The 22,373-nt window shown below is 38.3% G+C and overlaps 1 protein-coding gene across 1 annotated transcript; it reads right to left on the bottom strand.

The window, feature by feature from the left end:
* LOC102226739 (sodium-dependent neutral amino acid transporter SLC6A17-like) lies at nt 1-21,978 on the bottom strand. Its single transcript, XM_023353543.1, has 12 exons — nt 21,659-21,978; nt 15,560-16,031; nt 12,473-12,630; nt 9,848-9,974; nt 6,478-6,659; nt 6,295-6,405; nt 5,973-6,214; nt 4,849-5,041; nt 4,577-4,769; nt 4,155-4,314; nt 3,117-3,279; nt 1-1,582 (listed from the first exon to the last, which is right to left on the bottom strand). The coding sequence occupies exons 2-12, from the start codon at nt 15,840-15,842 to the stop codon at nt 1,166-1,168; spliced, it is 2,229 nt and encodes a 742-aa protein (XP_023209311.1). The 5' UTR covers nt 15,843-16,031; nt 21,659-21,978; the 3' UTR covers nt 1-1,165.
* Between the last annotated feature and the right edge of the window lie 395 nt (nt 21,979-22,373).

The raw sequence follows: 22,373 nt of genomic DNA on the forward strand, positions 1-22,373 counted from the left end.
AACTACAAATCACAACACCTCTGTGTCATGTCAAATTTATATCAAAATTAAAGTTTTTAGACACTTTGATCAATAAATTTATTGCAAAAAAGAAATTGCAATAAATTGCCAATAATGACACCACACACGATTTTATTAAAAACAATTATTTTCTAGTGGTAATGTTTTTGCACACACTGAATAAGTTTACAGGAACTGAAGAATTATTTTCTCAAAGAATTATCTTTTAGTAAAATCAAGCTGCTACAATAGAGATTTAAACATTTTGTAGCTTTTCACACATCTTTACCAGGGAAGCCAGGAAGTGGAAAGGAAGCTGTTGTTAGTTATAGAAGTACATTTTGAATTGTGCATCTCTTTACCAATAAGACAATTACAATCAGTGATTTACTTGTGGACATGAATTGTAAAAATACACATGTGCTTTTGTAGCATCAATCAAACAGTTTCGACTTCAGATTAGCTTTAAAGTAGCAGGAACATATTGTGCCTCCCACACATATAAAACATACCATATAGGGTTGTGTTCCAGTCTCATGAGTATAAAATAAAATTAATAAAATAAACTTTTACTCCAACTCAACACATGTGAGTCTCACATTCTTTTCCTGAATTCAAGTGTTTTGTTGTTTTTACTCTTTGGTGGAGAATCTAAAACGATTAACTTCTACATAACGTGACACGTGTGTGTGTGATGGAGAATGACATTGGTGCTTTAATCTCCACATAGTAAAATCTACAGGCTTCTCTAACTAACTGTACATCCATATTTACAGACTGAACGAAGATCGCTACATAAAATCCTGAAGGTGGTTAACTTTGGGTTTGAATGAAACAGATTTGTACGTCTTTACAGCAGCCTTATATAAATATCACACAGAAACACATTCAGAAAACTAAATGTAGTTTTTTTTAGATGTTTTTTGTGTGTGTTCATCTCAGACTCACTGCATATTGGACTAACAATACCTTGTTTTACCCAGTGTATGGCTTCAATCTGATCAAGAAAAGCAAAAAAACTGTTTTGAAGCGTATACTTTACAAGAAAACTAACATTTTCTGTGTTGTACATGCTTCAAAACATTGTTTTGAAGGTTTTGTAATATCAGCAGGGAAAAGGCTGGAAGTTAAACTGCATGTTGGATTGGTTTTAGTAAGAGGAAAGTCAAGAGTCTGACTCTGGTGTGAGAGGTGTGAGAGGAGTAGGCGGCGTTGTTGGTGTTGTGGGACTTATCGCAGTGTTTTGGTAGCTCGTACCGTAGCAGACATTTGGAGACAGAGAGTTGGGATCCACAGATTTGTTCCCTGCAGGAGTCACGTAGGGTTTGCGGGCTACACCTGACAATGGCGTGTCGCCAGGCTTGGCACCGAGGATGAATCTGGCCTCGTCTTGTTCCTCAAGGTTGGAGATGTCTTTCATCATGGTTTTACGGTAGGAGACAGACAGCTTGTTGGAGCCGTCTGACATCAAGTTGAAGTGGCGTGCGATGAAGACGATTGGGAGAGGAAGCATGGCCACTATGATGAGAGCGAAGCACATGGCCAGAGCCCAGGGAGGGTAGCTTTGGAAACGTTCCTGAGCCTGTAGGGATAGACATGTGCAGCTTAAAATAAACACAAGGAGAAATATTTACACTTCTAAAGATAGAACAGCTCCACTTCATGTCATATTCCTAAAACTTTTCTCATTTTATTAATTTACAGCCTCTTACTACAACGTATTTTTTGGGATAGACACAAAAAGTAGCACATAATTGTGAACGGGTACAAAAAGGATGCATACTTTTCAAAAATCTTTTACAAATCTGTAAAGTTATTGCCTACCAAATCATTTCAGTTTGTTTCTGTCACACTAATCTATGATAAAGTTCCTCCCAGTGCAGATTCAGTTACGCTCCAACAAAAAAATCAATTAAGTGAGTCATCCATGTTTATTGTTCTCCTCTGTTAACTCTTTCTATTCTTAACATCCATTTCATGAATAATTTCTTACTCCTTCTTCTCAAATGATCATCATGGCTGGTTTGGCCATCGCTCTCATACGCAACTCTGCTTGATTCTCATCTCCCTTCAGCTTTCCATCTGGGATTTCTCCCATTAAACTGGAATCAGCGAATAGAAAGCAAAGTTGTAAATGACGCCATTGATTTTCTGCGTCGCTTTAGAATTACAGTCTGCCTGTAGTTTTAGCAACAGCAGCAAAGGATGTGTCTGTTTTGGGCACAGACACATTGAATTAACATTAATATAATTGGGTAAAATTTTAAAATTCAACAGAGTCCACGCCTCCAGGAAGCAAGTGTTTCTCAATAGCAAAGAGCACAGACTCTATTTACGAAGAAAAGCATAAAACAAGAGGCTGGTTTTTACCAGGAAATGTCTTGGCAAGTTCTATCAATGACATTCAGTTCCTTATTTGGAGCCTTCTTCGGTCTTCTTCCTAAAGCCACCAGTCAGAAGACTCCAACAAGATTAATTAGCTTGACGATTTGTGGACTTTGCGTTCACATGAAAGTCTCACCTGCCTCAACCTTTAACAGAACAGCTAAACAACAATTAACAGCTTGAGGAACCTCTCTCACTATTGCTAAGGCACTGACCCAAACACCAAACCACAGCAACCAACAAAAAGCATAACTGGAGTCTAATAACACCAATAGTTTTCTTACTGTTGCTGATCTATGGAGGAGAACAAAAGCCTTCGGTCAACCATTATCGATGAAGCAGCTTTGGTCTCTTAATAGAGATTTTCTTGGGTTAGAAACAGAAACACATGGTCATGAAGTATTTGTGGAGGTGGTGAGGATAGATGCGGTCAGACCCAGGCTAGGTGCAAAAATGAGTTTAATGACGTCCAAAGGTACACCAAGCCAGGACCCACAGGTGAGCAACACGAACAGGAAGTCTGGAAGGCCACAGTGGTATGATGATGGCACACGACTTGACAAGACAGCAAATGAAAAAAAGACCAGGATCGGACCGGGAACAGGGAACACAGGTGAGCTTTAATACATGACGGATTAACCAGGGGAACGAGAGGCAGCTGGGACAACACAGGAACTAAATTAACTGAAAAAACTCACAGAAAACCCAAACCCTCACACACATAAACTGACCAGGTCTTGAACCCAGGCGTTGTATCCAGGTGGGCTGATGGCCATCTCTATGACTGTGGCTGAGATGAGGACGATGAGACAAAGAGGAGAGACGTACTTCCACAGGTAGAAGTAGATTATAGACGGTCGAAAACCCAACATGTCCTCCAAGTCTTGCATGAAGCTGACAAAAAGATGACAACAACAATTACATAAGACAAAATAGACGAGTAGCAGGAACACAAAATTACTTCAAAAACTTTATGACCCTTTTTGACCACATTTTTCCATTTAATAACAAGGGTCTTAAAGTTTTTATTTTATTGTAAAGCACTTTGTTGGAAATATGCTATATAAATAATTTTGACCTTTGACCTTAAATCTGCTTGCATTGGAAGTTTTCATAATATACTGACACAAAGTGGACCATCATTTTAAAGGTTATTACAAATAAAATAAGAAAAATGCGGCATGTATTTGTACCTGACAAATATACATTTTATAACATAAATAGCGCAAATAAAATAAAATATAGACAATAAAATATCACCAATAATCGGCTACAAAAGCTGATTATTGGTGACAGTGACCATCTAGACAAGGATATTTTTATATATTTGCCCTTGTAAAAAAAACCTCTTGCAAATTCAGATTGGATGGTCAATGGTATTTTTAAAGGTTCACCAAAGATTATAGGCTGGATTTAGGTCTGGACTTTGACTAGGCTGTCTTACTGTAATTCTGGCTGTTTGGTCAGGGTTGTTGTCCTGCTAGAAAGTAAAACTCAAAACTTTTGCAACCTCTAAATGGGGTTTCTTTCTGGATTATTCTGCATTTACCTCCATCAAATTGCACTTTAGGGGGATCCAAGTAAGGAATCACAAAATTACTGAATTTTATTTCTAAAAAAATAAAATTTAGGTCATTATTATGCTATACTTTGCGATAAAATCCTAAAAGAGTGCTATAACGTTTTGGCTGTAACTTAACCTTAAGTCAGTCAGTGTGTACAAATACTTTTGTAAAGCACTTTCTACAGTAACGCACTCACAGTCTTACCGTTTAGTGCCGTAAATCCAAGCGACAGAGACATTTTCCAGGATCACTACAACGGTGAGGGGCAAACCGGCTGAGTAATCATCAAACATGGTGACGAAATAATTTCCTGAACGCTGAACAAACAACAACCCACAGAGGAAGGCCACAATGCAGCAGCCCACTGAAAAAAACACACAGACAAGAGGAAACATCAGAGCTATTCTGAGAGGAATATGGAAAAATATCAACACTGTTTTCCAGCCCATTACTGGTTCCAAATCCTATTAATGCTTTACCATTCAATACACGTGTAGCATTGATACAAAGCTTAATGCAGGCTATTCCCGGATGTATTTTAATAAATCATAAGTGCTGAGTTCAGAGTTTGTGAGGGAGTAGGAAGGGAGCCGGGACAGGAAGTTGGTGGGGAGAGCTGGGAGTACCTGTTAAAAGCTCTTTCTGAACTTTGTAGGCGTCAAGGACGGGTGTGGTGATGCCAGTCATGGTGCCAATCATGCTGCCCAAGCCAAGGTTGATTAGCATGAAGAAGAACATTACAGACCAGAAAGGGGATGCTGGGAAATGGGTCATGGCCTCCGTGAAGGCAATGAAGGCCAGGCCAGTGCCCTGAACTGCCTACAGAGAGACGATCCAGGCAATGAGACGCTGTTCATGCTGTGGGTCAGCAGATTGTCGATGTGTCATAAACACTCGCCTTGTTGAGTTCGTCCTCCAGGACACAGGGCTCCAGACCCAGCTTGGCAAAGCCGTCCTCCTTTACCGTCTTGATGATGCTGTACACGTCAGCGTAGTCTGATGGGGTGAGATGGGAAAAGTTCACGTGAGGAGGAATGAGATCGTGACTCAGGACGTTGGCGTTGAGGTATCCCAGGATCTTTTCTCCATTTCTACAGACATTGAAAAGTAGAACGATCATGTAACAAACATACAGCTAATGACAGATATGAAGCTCAACAAGAACAAGCCACACCTGGACAGAAAATATGTTTTCAGCTTGAAGTGTACAAGAAATAAGGTCGTAATCACACTCAGTGTTCTGTATATTTGCTTATTCTATTCTATTTACAGATAATAATCTACTTGAGCTTTAGTTTTTATACCAAACAAGAATAAATCTATAATGAGGTCTTAGAAAAACAATCAATAATAGGCTAGTCATTATATTTGTAAAGCATTTAAAGACTGTAACAGGGATAGCAGGGATTTTATTTACAAGTAATGGATGAGAGTTACTTTTCTATTCTTATACAATCTTTTCTGAAAATTTTTTTTCATACTGTGCTGTTTGAGCAATATGGACTGATGTTGACCTTAACTGGGGAATATAGAAAAGTTTTGCTAAATTGCTGGGTGTTCAATTTCGTGCGCTGTTGCCTGTGCATTTTGTTAAAATATACATTGCTATATTGCTTGATATGTGCATTGTTGGGCTGCATTGTTGCTTTACTTGGTGTATTTTTATTTATTTGTATATTATTGAATGGTGTGGTGCAACTGATCATAGTCCAATATGATCAAAATCAAAAGTACAGTGCAAGTGTATTGTATTCCACATAATACTTATAAACATTTATTTTTCAAAAACATTTCTGTGTTCAATTCAGCGTGGAGCACAAACACAATTCTTTCTATTTTTATTTTAGTTTCCACAAAAATTAAGTAGCCAACCAGGATACTGCAACAGCAGATTGAAAATTAGTTAGCTTAAGCAGCTAAATAATGTCGGGAAATCACAACAAAACGTTTTTACATGATGTAATCCAAACATTGTGCTCATATTACGGTTTTTATTTCACTGAGAGCGAGTGTCGGACTTACTCTGCAACACATTTTTCATTCATGATGTTGGCCTTGAACCCCAGCACGGCGAACACCACCAGCGTGGCCAGAATTGAGGTGAAGAAGTTGATGAAGGAGACGAGCACAGCGTCGAAGTGGCAGTTGTTGTCCATTTTGTTGTAACTGGAGAAAGCTATGACGCCTCCGAACCCCAAACCCAGAGCAAAGAACACCTGAGTGGCTGCTTCCCTCCAAATCTGCGGCTCCAGCATCTTCTCCAGCTGAGAGACGAGGCGTGATTATTAGGAGCTACTTGACTGGTGGGTAGTTTCTGGAGGTAACATCATTTAATCAGGCTCACCTTTGGAGTAAACATATGAGCGATCCCATCTACTGATCCTTTGAGCATTAAACCTCTGACCAAGAAGCAGAAGAGCACCACATAAGGGAAAAGAGAGCTGAAGTACATCACCTGCAGAAGAAAAATGCACTCTAAGAAACGAAAAACATTGACGTTCTCTAATGTTTTCTCCATTCCCACTACCTTCCCAGAAGAGGCGATTCCTTTAATGACAGCAAGGCAGACAATTATCCAGGCCACCAGCAGAGATAAGGTCATTTTGATGTTGAGGCCGCCGCTCTCTGCGATGGTGCTGGTTGTGTTCAGAGTTTGCCGGTACCAGAAATATGTAGTGGCTGAGCTTTTGTCACACTCTGGCTCCACAACTGGACACAGCAAGGGGAGAATGAGAAGTTTTAAAAGCTATTTGGAAAAGAAACAGGTGTGGAAATAGAAGATGGTTTGTTTCTGATGAAAAGAGCCGATGCGAGGATGGACATTTGACAATATATTGTAGCTGGGTATGTTTGCTCATGTTTCAATTTACCATCCAGTACAGTTAACACCTCTCAGAGATACACAAGGTCATCTGTGGCTTAACATGCAGAGCATGAACCGCCAGAGATTGCTTTCATTCCACACACATATTTATATTTTCCTAAAATAACAAGATGAATTTGCAGTATTGTGCAAAAGCAAGTAAATATGTCCTTTACAGATTGTGCTGCCTTTTGTAAGTTATTCTGGACCAAGGTTTGAAAACCGCACTAGAACGCCCCCTGGTGGATATTTTGTTTTGTGACGCTAAAAAGAGAAAATAGATCCAAGATGGTGGATCTATTCGTAACACCGAATAGTTCGTTAAATTTAGCTGATTATTATCTTTATACTTTGTGTTTCAGACAAGATTTGTTCGTAAGTATTGGTTAATTGTGAAAATAATAATTGTCTCTTTGTTTTATGTAACGGTGATGTAAATAATTTGTACGCTGAAGTCATTAAGGAAAATGTTTTTTTTTATTTATTTTAGCTCGCAGCAAGAATGGCTAATTTACAATGTTCGTTTGCTAATACTAAGCCTCAGGGGCGCCGCCAGGAATCTTGGGCCCCATGACAAAAAATTAGATTGGGCCCCCCCAAGCAGCTGCTGTTACAATTTTTTTAGTCTATTTGACCCATAAAAAGCGTCACAATTTTAAAGCCTTGCAAGTGCCTTGCTTTCTTTGGTTCAGTACTGATACTAGCACAATATTTACTGCTCATGAATTTTACATCCAACAGTCCGCAAACAGTATGCAAGTAGGTTGCTTACATTTTTTAAAATTAGTTTTAGATTACTGAAATGTCTCTCCCCACGAGCAACAGTCAAAAGCAACGTGCAAAATACACATAAAACAATCCAGACTTCTCAAAAAATGCAGTATATAACTTTAATAAAAATATGTTTTCTCCATATTTGTTAAAGCTGTCACCATGTCGTGACAGTTTGTTATGAGACAGATAATCTGTGAAAACAATCAATCTCTTCCTCCTCCCTGAGCTACTATTGCTGGCTAAAATAATGCAACATTCTGACCAAAACAACCAATCAGAACCAGGAGGAGGGTCTTAGCGCTGTCAATCAACCTTATTCACTTACTGCTAAATGTGCTAATGATGGAGAAACAACATATCATTACAGGAAAACTGTTTATCTGCCGTCATTGGTAGCTATGCTAACTAGACTGCATTCACAACAGGCTATGCTAGCTATAGCATAACACAGAGCGAGGGGGAGGAAGGATGAGCAGCCACATGAGATAGTGATTGACAGCACTAAAACTCACCTCCTACCACTGATTGGTTGTTTCTAGCACTGGGAGACGGCAGAGGAAATAGATTTTTCACAGATTATCTCTCATACAATACTGTCACAACATAATGGCAGTTTTAACAAATATGTGAAAAAAAAATATTTATATAAAAGTGACATACTGCAGCTTTAATTTCTCTTAGGAGGGACGTGGGCTAGAGCTGCTGCTGACTGACTCATCTGTTCTTAAGTGGTAAAAGGTACAAGTTAAATATATGAATATCTTGGTAATTTTTTTCCTTAATTCATTAAATGCTAGTGAAATGGGGGCAAACAGTAGTCTGTAGCTAAGCTAATTATGCTAAATGGTTGATAATCTCACACAGTCAATGTTTGATGCATTTGATCAAGCCTAGTGTTTGTTTTTGTGACACTAGATGGAGATTTGTCACCTGAAAGGATTGTGAAATATTAAATTTGCTGATGTTGCTTCTCGTTCTGAGCAGCTGAATCTATTTTCCCTGGTTTACGGTGAGTAGCCCAGCTTTGCTGAGTCATACATGAGCTGGGTGTTTATTTGCTGCTCTTGTTTTTATTACCGCTAATCTATTGAACTTCTGAGTCCATTTGCCTTTCAGTAGAAAGATCCTGACAGAAAAATACAGAGATGTGACATTAAGCTTCTTAAACCAGGGGTGTCTAATGCTGACTACGCCATGAGTCAAACAGGCTTAATGTTTACTCATAAAATTGCCCTGTTTAGAGAACTTAGATAAAAATAAACAGTTAAGGGATTGTAAATCAAAAGTTGTCTTGTTATTGAAGGGAAAATGCAAAAATCAAACACTAGCAAAATTTTAAAAAATATCTTTTGCTTTTTCTGCACTTTATACCATGCGTGGCATCATTTCTTGTTTAGTTTTAGCTTTTAAGCTAACAAGGGGAATGGATTACATAACTATTGTCTGATTTTTGATGTTCTTCAAAAACAGTGATGTACACATTGAACTGAGTTTGTTGTGGTTGCAGAACCCACATTTATTTTTCTCTACACTGACTGGATCCAGTGTATATAAATAAAATTGACTTTGACATTGGTGTAAGTGCTACATAGCGGGGTGTGGGTGCAATTAATAATAGATGTATAAATTTTACTCAAGGGCTGGATACAAAATTGCACTGAAATGAGACAAATCTAATGCCACATTTTAAAAAAATTGAGAAAACCTGATTATTAGCTTTTGTTGCTAGCTGTGGCTTGTTGAGCAGAATTATCTCACGTTCCCATTTTGCAACTGAAATGATTAAGTTGGGTGTGGAGTCCTTATAATATGCAACTATATTTCCATCTTTTAAAAATCATAATATTTCAACATTTAAATGAAAAAAACTTAACTGTTTCAAATATTAGACAATAATTTGACTGTCTTCTCCTTTGCACTGACTAGTTCATTCTTAATCTCTGTATAGCATCTTTCTGTACACGTAATAACTGGCTTTATAGAGGTCACTCTTTTAGTGACATTTGGTTTACTGTGGTAATAAAATCTGACATTTATTATCCTTGTCAGAATTTCCTCTCCAGCACGACAATTTGATCATAAAATTCATATTTTGTGCTAACTATTGGTAGTCATGTGACCTCATTAACGTCACTGTCTTTGCCTGCATTTCTTCAGTTTTGCTCTGTTTCCGCTGTGTTTTCCACGACCTTCAAAACCCCTATATATATCAGTGAAATACATATGTGTGTGTTTTAATGTGAGATTTGACGTCACTCACTGGCTATTGTCCCATTCTTTCTAATCGGACAGTCGCTCCATGGCAACGGATACTGGAAAGACTGGAAAAAGTAGAAGATGCTCCAACCAATGATGACGTTGTAGTAGAGACCTACAAAACCACAAACCTAGATAGATAGATAGATAGATAGATAGATAGATAGATAGATAGATAGATAGATAGATAGATAGATAGATAGATATTCAACATTTTAATGCAGAATAACATCTGTGCAATGCAAGAATAGCATTCATTTGAGGCAGGCGGATGTAAATGTTCCAAGCTGCTGCCAGTCTTCTTTACAATCTTTCCAGCAAGGACATTCAGACTCTAAATAAGGTTTGGGAAAGCATGAATAATTAAAGTCTTCTCTTTTCAGCAGTGATCTTCTCTGAGGTATTTATAGCCACAACTTCACTGCCAGTCGTGCTACTCTGAATAAAGGCTGCCCTGCATCCTCAAACACATGAGTGACGTCCACAAACCACAGAGGGAGCTCATATACATACAAACACATGCAGCATGCAGGTATGTTGACTGTCTCTGGTAGCTGTGCACACTGTTGGTTTTCTATCAGTCAGTTTCATATTTTAATCGTCTGGACTGGTTTCACTTAACGTGTGTAACTTGTCAAAAATTAATCAGTTGAGTTTACCGCCTTCCTCATAAGTTACCAGCAAAATTATGTAGAGAGCATACAGCGGTAAAACTAGTTGACCAAATGTACTGGAGCTCCAACTGGGTTGCTGGGTAACGTGGCAGGGCTCTGCCAGGGTTGCTAGGTAACGGCGCAGTGCCCCTTGACTTAAAAGTCGGGAGGTTTCTGACGGCTCATTTTCCAGACATCAAAAAACATGAATTTATTTCCAAAGCAGCTGGGTGTTTTTTAATCGCTTGGGTTGTTTTTAGAAGTAGCTGAAACTGAAATAGAAGTATAAAAACATGCAAAATGTGAATTTTGTATAAAAAGTCCCCTTTAAGAACCACCTACCCATTGTTTTTACACATAAATAATATAAAAAATACAATCCACTGTTATAAATTACCTTTAGAAACCACTGAAATGGTAAGTAGGCAGCAAATTTTCGGAAGGCATTAGTCTGGCCAAGAGAAGAAATGTTCTCTTAGCTACACGTTATCTTCATGTTTCTAATATTTAGCATGCTAACTAAGGCTCATTATGTCAGAAATGTAGCTCTTAAATTTAATTTTCCAAGATTTTGAGCATGTTCTCTCCATGTTCTGGGTAACTGATGACTTTAAATTTTCCTTAGGTGGGACTGTGTGTCTGATTGCTCTGTGTGTCTCTGTGTTGTGATGGACTGTCATCCTGTTCGCTCGTACATCCAATCGAGAAGATCTGAGACAATATTTCATCTTCCTAAGCTCATTCGCGCTGCAACAACTTTGAGTTTTTTCCTTTTTTATTGCTTTATAACACAGGTCTCAAACTCCAGTCCCGAAGGGCCGCAGTCCTGAAACTTTTAGATGTGCCTCTGCTGCACCACACCTGAATAGAATAATTAGGTCATTAGCAAGGCTCTGGAGAACTGATCTACACAAGGAGGAGGTAATTAAGCCATTTCATTCCAGTGTTTTGTACCTGTGGCACATCTAAGAACTGCAGGACAGTGGCCCTCGAGGACTGGAGTTTGACACCCCTGCCTTATAATCTTTCCAGGACCGTTGGCGTAGCTGTTTGCTCCAGATAAGCAAACAACTGAGACTTCAGCTTTAACTCAGCTGCTCACGCATGCTGATGATCTGTGATTAAAGCATTTTGTTTGCAGTGTGACGAACCCTGCAGGTCTATTTGTGCTTGGGTTGGGATTTCTCTTTTGTTCTGCAACGCTGGTTACTGTGATAGAGAACACCTGGGGACCTGGTGAGTCCCTTGGCAATTTAAAGCAGACAAAATTTACAATATTTGATTTACATGAAGGCACACGTGTTACAATTGAAACCATATACCTACATACTCCAAATGAAAAGACATAGATTAAGTTAAATCAGACCAAACTTTTCTTGTTTTATGTCAGTTTGAATTACCAATACTATTTGCTAAATGCCAGAAAACTTATTGAGAAAATTTTTTGTACTCTCTCCAATTAAGCACACTGCATGTCACTGATTGGACTGATCTTTACACCACACTACAGAAGCTTTGATCTTTAATTTTAAATTGAAAACTTAAAGATTTTTTATGCATGGTGTGTTTCCCTTCATGAGGCTTTGAAGTGGTTCATAATGGCAGCTTCAAGCTCTTATTTTCCCCTTCAACTAAGAAAAGCAGTGAAGGAATGTTTTCCACCAAATGCTCTTTATTTTATTTATTTGAAAACTAAATAATTAGTTATGGTTTTCTTCAATAATTTCATGTCTGGTTGCATAAAGCCTTCTTTCTTTTTACCTTGGCTGTAAGTATTAGAAATGCTTACTGATGCAGAAAAGGGACATGCTCATAAATCACACTGAGCTTTGTCTTGTTATACTTTCATAGCTGCACATTCAGCATTTTGTTCCTCTTCAGGATTTAAGAGCTGATACAAAAACATAAACTCCCAAATTCTTATCATACGTGCATCTGAATCATTCACTGTTAAAGAGAAAAAAAAGCATGAGTACCATCAGACTTGACATCCCAATCCCACCGAGATGTGGACAGACGTAGTTCCATACTCCGATGCTGCCACGTCTTATCTTCTGACCCACAGCCAGCTCCAAGAAGAAGAGCGGGATGCCGATAATGAGGAGGAGGATGAAATACGGGACCAAATATGCACCTGAAAGACAGAAAAATGGGTTTTAAAAAATTATTTATTCATTAAATTTCCCATTTTGCTTAAAGGTGTCCTATTATGCTTTCTTGAACAGGTTAGGATAGATCTGTCGGCTATATAAAACATGTTTGTTACATTTTTTGTACAAAATAATTCTTGAATAAGATTTTAGTCTGGTCAGTTCTGCCTATTTTTTCAGCTCAGAATGAGATGTTTTCAGGCCTCCTGTCACTTTAAATCCTATTAAGTTGCTGCGTATGCCCCCAACTTAACCTTTACAGTCACATGAGAAAACGTCTGTAAACAAACACGCACTTATACAAATGTACGTATTTGAAAATCAGAAGTAGGGCCTCCTACACAACCAACAAGAATGCAATAACTGACTTCCAGATCGTAAGTCAATAACAAAAGGCTTGTCTTTTCCAGTAGCCATTATACAGCATACACAGCAGTAAATTCAGCTGACCAAATGGACTGGAGCTCTGCTTAGGTTGCTAGGTAACGGCTCACTGATTTTGGTTTTTGAAAGGCCAAATTTTTCAGACACCAAAAATAAATTATTGCCATAAAACAGCTGAGTATTTTTTATTGCTCAGGTTGTTTTTAGAAACAGCTGAGACCCAAATAGAAGCAGAAAAATTTACAAAATGTGAAATTTACATAATAGGTGCTCTTTAACTGAATATACTGAATTTAAAACAGTCAGTCCCCTCCCCCCCACAGATGTTTTACACAACACAAGAAGTCAAACATGAAGAGAAAGAAGGAACAAAATGATGGACAATGTTTTAAAAAGGGAGATGTATGAGGGGAAAAAAAGCACGATGGGACAGTAGAATAAAGACAATAAATTACATGTGAAAAATGGCAGCCAGCCAAGACTCCCAACCAGACCGCTTTGAGGAAATAAATTGAGCTTATAGGCGTTAAACTGTTTGCTTTCGTAGTAAATCAGACAGAAGCAGCAGAGCTGAAAACAGTCGGGACAATTAAAGCGTCAACACTTCGGTCCATTACGCCAAGATGTTGATCCTGATAGTGAAAATACACAGTTCATGCCTCCGGTTCCATACATGCATCCCAGACAAAGTAAAGCCTATAAAGTTACAGCGACACGTTTCCTCCAGCTCCTGTTTACAGGAGGATTGGTTCAGCCCAGTCCAGCCAGGCCCGGCCCGGCCTGCCTGCCTGCCAGCTGTAGTAATCAATAGTGCGGCTATATTTAGACCTTTTCAGCACAATGCAGCTGCTCTCTTGGCAGTTGTGCTCTGAATGAAAGCGATGAGCCGCTTTTGATGGCTGAGCTCTGAGGTGAACTGCTGAATGACTTTCTTCAGCTTCACAGAGGAACCAAGAAGCGAAGTGGCATACATCTGCAAATTATCTACATTTTAACATGAATATTGCTTCAAAATATGATTTCCTTATGGATTATTAGAAGTAGTCAACATAGTTTTCCTAAAAAAAGTGAGGTCTCAAACTCAAACCCAAAAATAATTATTTTATCAGATAGATTTGCAGGAACAGAAAAAGAAAACTTAAATCATGTCAACATCACATCTTCCTACTGCTCACTCGTCTGTTTTGATTTGTTTCCTTACACGTCTGCAGACCAACATCTTCAGGCATTGCTGAAGTTTGAAATATGCTCTCATGTTGGTAATTAGAGGTTTATGCTCTGATGCCTCTTTGTAATTGACTTGCATTGTCATTTACTGCTGTTTGATCGCAGCGATTGCATTACATCTGCTCTTGATTGAATATCATAACACATGCGACTTATATACAGAGTATCTGAGAAATATTCACAGCACTTCACTTTTTCCACACGCTATGCATTTTTGTTATATATTCACTAAAATACTCCTAATTGTCTTTAGGTGTGTGTGCATGGTTGGTAGTTTGTCCTGTAGACACACAGGACAAACTACCAAAAATTTGTTTTGTGTGCACACACACAAAACAAATTTGAACCAAAATGAATTACATTTACCTGAACTGTCTTGAAATAAAAAGTGGATATATATTTTTTCCCCCTCCAGTGGGTCTTTTGTGGGCTCTAGTGTCCCTTATATGACAGTAGGCTGACAGGAAACAGGGAAGGAGGAAGACATGCGGCAAATATCGTCGGGTACGGGAGTCGAACCCGCGACAGCCACGTCGCGGACTCAAGGCCTCCAAATACGGGTCGCGCTAACCACTACGCCACCACGGCACGCCTCGAAAAGTGGATATATTTAAATAAAAGTAACCTGAACTTATCTGAATTTCAGTAAACTGAGATGAACTGTGACCATATATAAATACTAATAATCACATTCAGTCCACTGTTAGCTCATGAATTAAAACTGTTGTCTAAACAAGACATTCTAGATAAAAGAGTAGCACAATTACCAAAATGTTTATAGCAGGTTAAAAAGGTTTTACTTCACATTATAAAACTGGGTTAGATGGACGACCTTGGCCACTCTATCAATAGCATATTTTTATTTATAAGGACATATTAGAACTTCTTCCTTGGTATTTGTTTACGAATATGAAGGAGAATGTTCTCTACATTGTGAGAACTTATTTATCATTTATGTGACTGAAATCTGAACTGAACTTGGAAAGAAACATTTTCAGTTTTCTGCTCCATTTTCTTGAAGAAAATCATGGACCTAAAGCAGCAGCTGTGTTCTAACCTAAATGTTTTAAGGTTTTTCTTACTGATTTTCAGAAGAAATCATCTGCCTGTAAATGTTTCACACAACGAATCTCTGAGTTAATTAATTAATTACGGTGTTACCTTTTTCTGTGAATGTTCTGTAAGGAGAGTTTTAATCTCAATTGGATTTTTCTGGTGAAATAAAGGCGAAGAAAGAAAAGTCAAATCCTCCTTCCTCTGTGCTTCTTGTAATTCAGTGTTAAACATTTTCACCCTGCTCACCTCCTCCGTTCTTTTGGCAGAGGTACGGGAATCGCCAGACGTTTCCGAGCCCCACAGAGAAGCCCACCTGGGCCAGGATGTACTGCAGCTTGCTGTTCCACGCCGGCCGGCCGTCATTCTCGGGGACTTCTATCTGAGGGATCTTCTTCCCTGCGGCCGCTCCCACATTCAGGGAGCTGCTCTTGTAATCGAGAGGCTCCTCGTGGGCGAGCAGGTCGGCCACCGACTCCGTGACGTGCTCATGGCTCTGCTCGCGCTGCACCACCTTGCTGGTCTTAGGCATCGGGGAGGCTGGGGGGTCCGGGAAGAGGTGTGAGGATGGACAGAGAGAAAAAGAAGAAAAAAAAAAGAGGACAGAGAGGTAGCAACTGAGAGGAGGAGAGAAATTACTGACAGAAGAGGAGTGGGGAGAAGAGATGAATGGATGAAGATGTGAGGAAGAGCCTGAAGGGTCCAGTACTCGGTGCCAGTTCTGCATTCGGAGAATCAGAAACACAAAATGTGTTTCAAAACCAAGAACAAATATAGTGGACAGATGTTAACAAAACTTTTATGCTTCTTCTACCTCACTGTGGTCTTTAATTATGACTTCAATTAGCTGCTACACTGTGAAACATTTAGTTGTGTCTACTGTCTTCTGCCCTTTAAGTCAAGTTTGTGAAACATAAATCTACAGTAGCAAGTTGTGTTAACTTTTTATGAAAAACCCTCAAAGAGTTGAATAAACTAGAGTTTTTAGGTTAGCAATAAAAAAATAATGAAAAAAGAAAAAGAAAAGAGTGGGAACTGTTTCCCAGAATGCTTAGCGGCTTGTTTTTGTATCCTGAGATGTAAGCATGTTACATTGATCTGATTCTTGTCTGTTATTAAGGCAAATGTTTATTTTAATGCAATTTTAAGAAATTTTGCTCATGTTCATTGAAACAAGACTTTAAATTATTCTAAAAGTTATTTTACCTTGATAACATGAGTGAAAATAATAGAAATTAAATATTATTTGGTTTAAATCGCAGCGTTCAGTTAAAACTCACAATTCAAGATTAACGAACAAAGTTTAGACAACTTGTTTTTTGTTGTTAAATCAACTTCATGAACTTTAATTTCTGAGTTAACGCAAAATCATTTTTCTTGTTGACTGAATTGGCATTTTCAAGGCAGCAGATGGACTTTAATTTTCAAGTTAAACCACCTTCAAATGTTTTACAGTGTACTGGTAATGCTAATGGTTCTCAAGTCATGAACTCGGTTCAGGGTCATTCTTCCCCTAATGTAACATTTTTGCTCCCAAAGTTTTCAATCCTGAAAATTGTTCTGTTTAATTTCCCTGCTTTGAAAAGCTTAGCTCCAGCGATGCTTTTTTCGCTCTGCAAATCCTCTAATCCTCTGAAGCATTGCAGTAACATGCTTCCCGGCCCCTTTTTCAGGGAACGATTGCTGTCATGCAACAGTAGTGGAGGAGGTAAACATGATGCTTTGGATGCAGAACCCTCGTGTGTGTTTTCCTGATCCACATCACATGCTCCTCTGCTGGTTAATAAGCCGCTTCTCTGTTTTAAAACCCCCCATCTGGAGCAAAACTGTAAACGTTGTACGATGTTTCATCAAAAGAAAGGAATGAAGGTAAATATCTGCTGTGACTAAGATTTCATTCTGCCATGAATTTTTTACTACTGAAAGCTTTTACAACAACAGAACTGAAATGTGAATCCCACATCCTGCTTCCCAACACAAAAAAATAAATCAGAAATTAAAATATGATTCTGTAGCAGAATCATCCACTTTCGCCTAAAATCAATTTCTACAAAACCTTTCACCATGTGAATTATTAGACAGATAGAGAATGAAAAAATACCAAAAATACAGATTGAAAACACTCTTTTTGTGTTGAAAATTACAATAAATGTTTCATAAATCTCCAACTTTAAATAATCTCTGTTCAGTGAAAAAGAAGCAAGCAGAGGTCTTACATGTTTAAACATGTAAGATTTAAAAATGGAGACAAATAAATGCATTGTAGACGTTTTTAAAATAACAAAACAAATCCTTTAGTTTTGCATCAATCTTTGGCTACCAACACTTCAGCTCCAACAGCTTATGCCATCAGGCAAATGTGGCATTCAGCAATATTTAGTAACAATAGTAAACACCTATTCACACTGACGTGTGTATACGGAAATCAAGAAGTGTTTAATGATCAGTTAAATAATTTTTTTAAAAACTTATTTTGCAGTCTCCCTTTAAGTTTATAGCCACCTTAAGTAGTAAGCCTTATGGCCACATCACTACTGAATAAAATGTATTTTATTTATGTCTATTTTATTAACATTTGTTAATAAAATGTTACAGTAGTAACCGTACAATTTTCCACTATTTTAATTGTAGGAAATTTTTATGTATTTGTTTATAATTATAACAATTTACCTCACCAATTAAAAAAGGTTTTCTATTTTATTTTACCTTTAAATTTGTCATCACTTTGTATTTCGTTGCTGTCTGTTCCTCTACGTTTCTTTGAGTTTGTATTTTTTATAATTTTTGTTCACTTTTATTTTTTAGCATAGTCACAAATCTATTGAGCCATATGTTCTTCATTTTGGTAGGTTTGGTCTTCCATAGATTTAAGAGGCAGACCTGAAATGCCCCACAAACCCTCTCAGCAGGAAGTTACATATTTGCAATGTGTTATTCTTTGTAAAAACAGATTTCCTTTTTCCGCATGTGAGGATGAGCTGCTGATGCAATAATCCACAAGTCATGGTAATCCTGGGCGCATTAGCCGGAGCCCCTCCTCCGCTGTGCTGCTTTCCAACTTGTCATTCATTCCCACTCTACAGCACACAAGACACGTAATGTGAGCCGTGGCTGCATCATCCTTTCAGCTCCAGGCACACATCAGCTCACAGCACCAATAATCCTGCTGGAAAATAAAACAAATCGACCCAGAATGGAAATGAACTCAGCCAATGATGAGAGTCGAAGCCTCAGAGCAGCTGAGAGGAACTCCTCCTTATTCGTCCTTCATCGTTTATTAGCTTGTCCTTGAAATATGTCAACTTTTTTGCTGCTTTTTTGTGTAAAAATCCAAAGTTTCCATAAGTTAGACCAACACAACTAAACGTCTCCCACAGTCACATTTTTTTTGCTGCCCTTATTTTTTTTTTCAAAGATTACTCTTGCATTTAACTCTGTCTATTTTCACATGAACTCCAACCAGCTTCTCCACCCCCATTGATGAGAAGCAGACCCACATCATTATGCTGCCACTGCCGTGTTCCTGCATGGGGTTGGCATTAGGCTGAAATGATTCATCAGATTTATCGTGAGGAATCGATTATTGAAGTAATCACCAACTAATTTAGTAATTGATTAATCGTTAACTAAAGTTATGCAAAAGGCAATTTGCAAAAAACAAAAAACACACAACAACATATTCAGAGGAATAATTAAACCAAAACTGTATAAAAATGTATAAATTTTAAATTTATGATAAATAAACAACACCTTCGACTGTACAAACATTTAATCCAAAACTCCTTAAGTGCCATAATTGTAGTGCCACCTAGCTCAAATTGACTAAATTAATCCTATACTCAATAAAATATTAATATTTAAAAGAAATTAATTGAACTGTTTGTTTGCATTTTAATGTACTTCCAATATCGTATACAAAAGGTTAAGTGGTTAAATGAAGAATCTGTAGAATGTGACAATTTTTAAAATCTGATTGATCATCAGAATAATCGGTATGATAATTGATTACCAAAATAATAGTTAGCTGGTGTGTTCAGCAGCATGTGCAGTGTAAACTTCATTATTCCTGCTCTGCCATAAAAACCAGATTTGTAGAGTGAATGGTTGTCAGCAGGTTCAACCTGAGCTGTGGATTTATTTCAACAGTCTGTTCTACTTTTTCTGCGTTTGAATGGTTGATTTATGTATTTGGATTATTTGTGGTTCTTGTTTTCTGTCACATAATGGCTTTCCTCTTAGTTTTTTGATTCTTTTGTTCTGTTTCTTGTGTATTGTTTAGTTTTGTGCCCATTTGATCCATCTAACCTAATTTTGTACTACTATAGTCACTTTTCTTCAGCTTCTCTGCCCCCTACATGTTTCACTTGATTGGCATCATCTAGTTCAATTAAAAATATGTTATTAATCCCAGAAGGAAATTAAATGTAGCTCATATTAAACATTTTATTGAAAGAGTTGTTGTAGAGGCTGATAGCTGTGCAGAAGAAGGATCTCCTGTCATGGCATTCAATCATCTCCCAGCAGCTAATAGCTGATGTTCCCCAGAAGAACATCTGGATTTAAACTGAGAATAAATGTTAAGATGCCCAGCTGTTTGTACTTTGGGTTTCATTTATGTTCCTGCATTGATCAGTTTTGTTATTTTTTACTTTAATCTTGCCATTTTAGTTTATTCTGTCCTTTTGTATTCTGGAAAGTGTTCTGTTATATTAGTTTCTTTATTTTCTCTTCCATTTGTAGTTTCTCTGTGTCTAATATTTGTTTGTTTCTGTCCTTCTCTCAGCCTGTCAGTCTGCTCCTCTTCCCAGCTGTTTTCCATTCCCTGGTTTCCCTTCAGCCTTTTCCTCTTATCTTAAATGACAGTAAAATCTCCTCGATTGGAGTTTATTAAGCTTTCTGCTGGTGTCAGTTTGTCCTTTTATAAATTGTAAAATGAAAGTGTTTATTCCTCATCATTAAACACGATAATTATTTCTCCATCAAGACAACAACAGTTTCAGTCACCAGACCTGCAGAGAAATCTTCATCTCATCCTAATTAGATTTTGCTTTCACATATCAATAACATCCAGTGACATGAGTGATAATTGGCAGCTTTCGGAAGTTTCGGATAGGATCATGAAACTCGATCTGTTGTTTTGATAAAAATGTGCAGACAACCAATTGAGGATTCTTTTAAACTCATTTTATAGGGATCAAGAGCAGGGCGATTTTAAGTTTTTGAGTTTTCTGCTCCTTATCAAGTACAGAAAATAAAATAAAAACATCATTTTTTTCCTATCAGTTGCTTTATTACAGTATATGCAGAGATCAGATTTGGAAATCTCGTTGTGCAGATGTTTCTCCAGGGCTGCACCAAGCTTGACAGAGGCCGATAAAATAACTTCATTTGGAAAAATGAAACTTTATTGGAAATTATGGGAATTATAGGGAACTTATTGGGAATTAACTGGAGAATATTAGATATAAATATTTTGTCTTATCATGGCCAGACATCAATGCCAAAAACAATGAATATTCACCAGATGTATCCAATAGTTTAGTCAAAACGAGCTTCACTGTATGCAGCAATTAGAATTAAATGTGTGGCCTCGGTTTTCCAGGTTTGTGTAAGTGATGGAGGAACACGGTGCATGTAGGAGGCGTGGCCTCAAAACCCCTGCAGTGAGCAGAGAGCTGGGTGAATGTGACTGACTGTGTTCTTGCATTAAATCTGGTTTCATTCTATTCAGTATTATACAAAATAAATGTCACTTAACCATATTTAAGAACCCCTGGCTTGTACAACCAAGTTTGAATGTTTATTGTTTATTCCTGTTTAATTTATGCTAACTCCAATAAATTCCCAAGGAAAGCTTCCAAATTTAAAAATTTCAAACCTCTTCTGTGAGTATTTCACAGTCTCTGGACTAGTTTACATTAATCGTCGACTCACTTTATGATGATAAACTCTGCTGAATAAAGGCATTTATCCTGAATCTGGAACACAGCGAAACTACTTCAAATCAGAGCCACGCAGACTCCTGGACGACCTTAAAAGCGTCACGCCGGAGCCCCGCCGAGCAGAGCAGCTGGCACATGTGGATATGTTTGCTCCTCATGAGGGATGCATCGACTTCCAAACACAGCCAAGGTCAAGCACGTTTGTTTCCTGACCTCCGCCTAAAGCAGCAGCACGTTTTCTTCCTCAAGACGCTCAAATTTAGACAACTTAGTAAGATTTAAACATCAAAGTTTCTCTGCTATTTTAATACAGGATACGAGAAATTCCCAACTGCGCCGAGAAGGCATCTCAACTTCTGCAGTGAACCAGTCCACATCATGCATTTATAAAACTAGCCCCGCTTACCGTGGGTATCTTTGCAGCGATGTCCTCCGATTAAAATGACCGCGGTTGTCGGATGATTACACGGAGAGATAAACGAGCACATCCACAGAGCAGATCGGGTGTTTGGTCCAGACTGAGCGCTCGCAGGACTCTGAGGACGGACGGAGCATCACATGCTGAGCTGAACATCTGACGGGCAGGGAGGAGAGTCCGGAGCGCACCGTGACGCACGAACACCGCGCGTTATACGCGCTGACGGACCGACAACCTGCCGCTCCCGCACTGGCTGTCTGGACGCTGGACTCCGTCTCATCCATCCGAAGGGCGGAAACTGCGAGGATACATAAAGAAAGTGAGCGTTGCCTTGTTGAATTTTTCAGATTGGTTGGAATCTGATGAATATGACAGTAACTTTCACCTGTGTTGTAAAAATTCCTCCCGATAAACTTGGTTCAGTAAAGATCTCCTTACTGTCTTCTGACGGTAGAAATTTAAAATAAAAACTCAAATAAAGTGGTAGAATAACCCTTGTGTTGGGTTATGAGTTTCAACCGAATTTTTGGTTATATTGGGTCAATTTAACCCAACCTTTGGTTAGTAGCCATAACCCGATGTGTTGGGTGAAACCATCAACCCAACCCAGTTGAGTTAAAACACCCCAGCGTTGGGTCGGTCCATGTTTGACCGACCCTGGATTACAAATTGGGTTGTTTTTAACCCAGCAGTCTTTACTGTG

Source organism: Xiphophorus maculatus, chromosome 20 (assembly GCF_002775205.1).
Source record: "Xiphophorus maculatus strain JP 163 A chromosome 20, X_maculatus-5.0-male, whole genome shotgun sequence".
Classification (NCBI taxonomy): domain Eukaryota; kingdom Metazoa; phylum Chordata; class Actinopteri; order Cyprinodontiformes; family Poeciliidae; genus Xiphophorus; species Xiphophorus maculatus.

Coding starts and splice junctions, on each gene's coding strand:
- LOC102226739 (XM_023353543.1), bottom strand. CDS start 15,842: ATGCCTAAGACCAGCAAGGTGGTGCAGCGCGAGCAGAGCCATGAGCAC. Junction 6,406..6,477: donor GAATCGCCTCTTCTGGGAAG/GTAGTGGGAATG, acceptor TTTCTTCTGCAG/GTGATGTACTTCAGCTCTCT. Junction 5,042..5,972: donor AATGAAAAATGTGTTGCAGA/GTAAGTCCGACA, acceptor CAATGTCTGTAG/AAATGGAGAAAAGATCCTGG.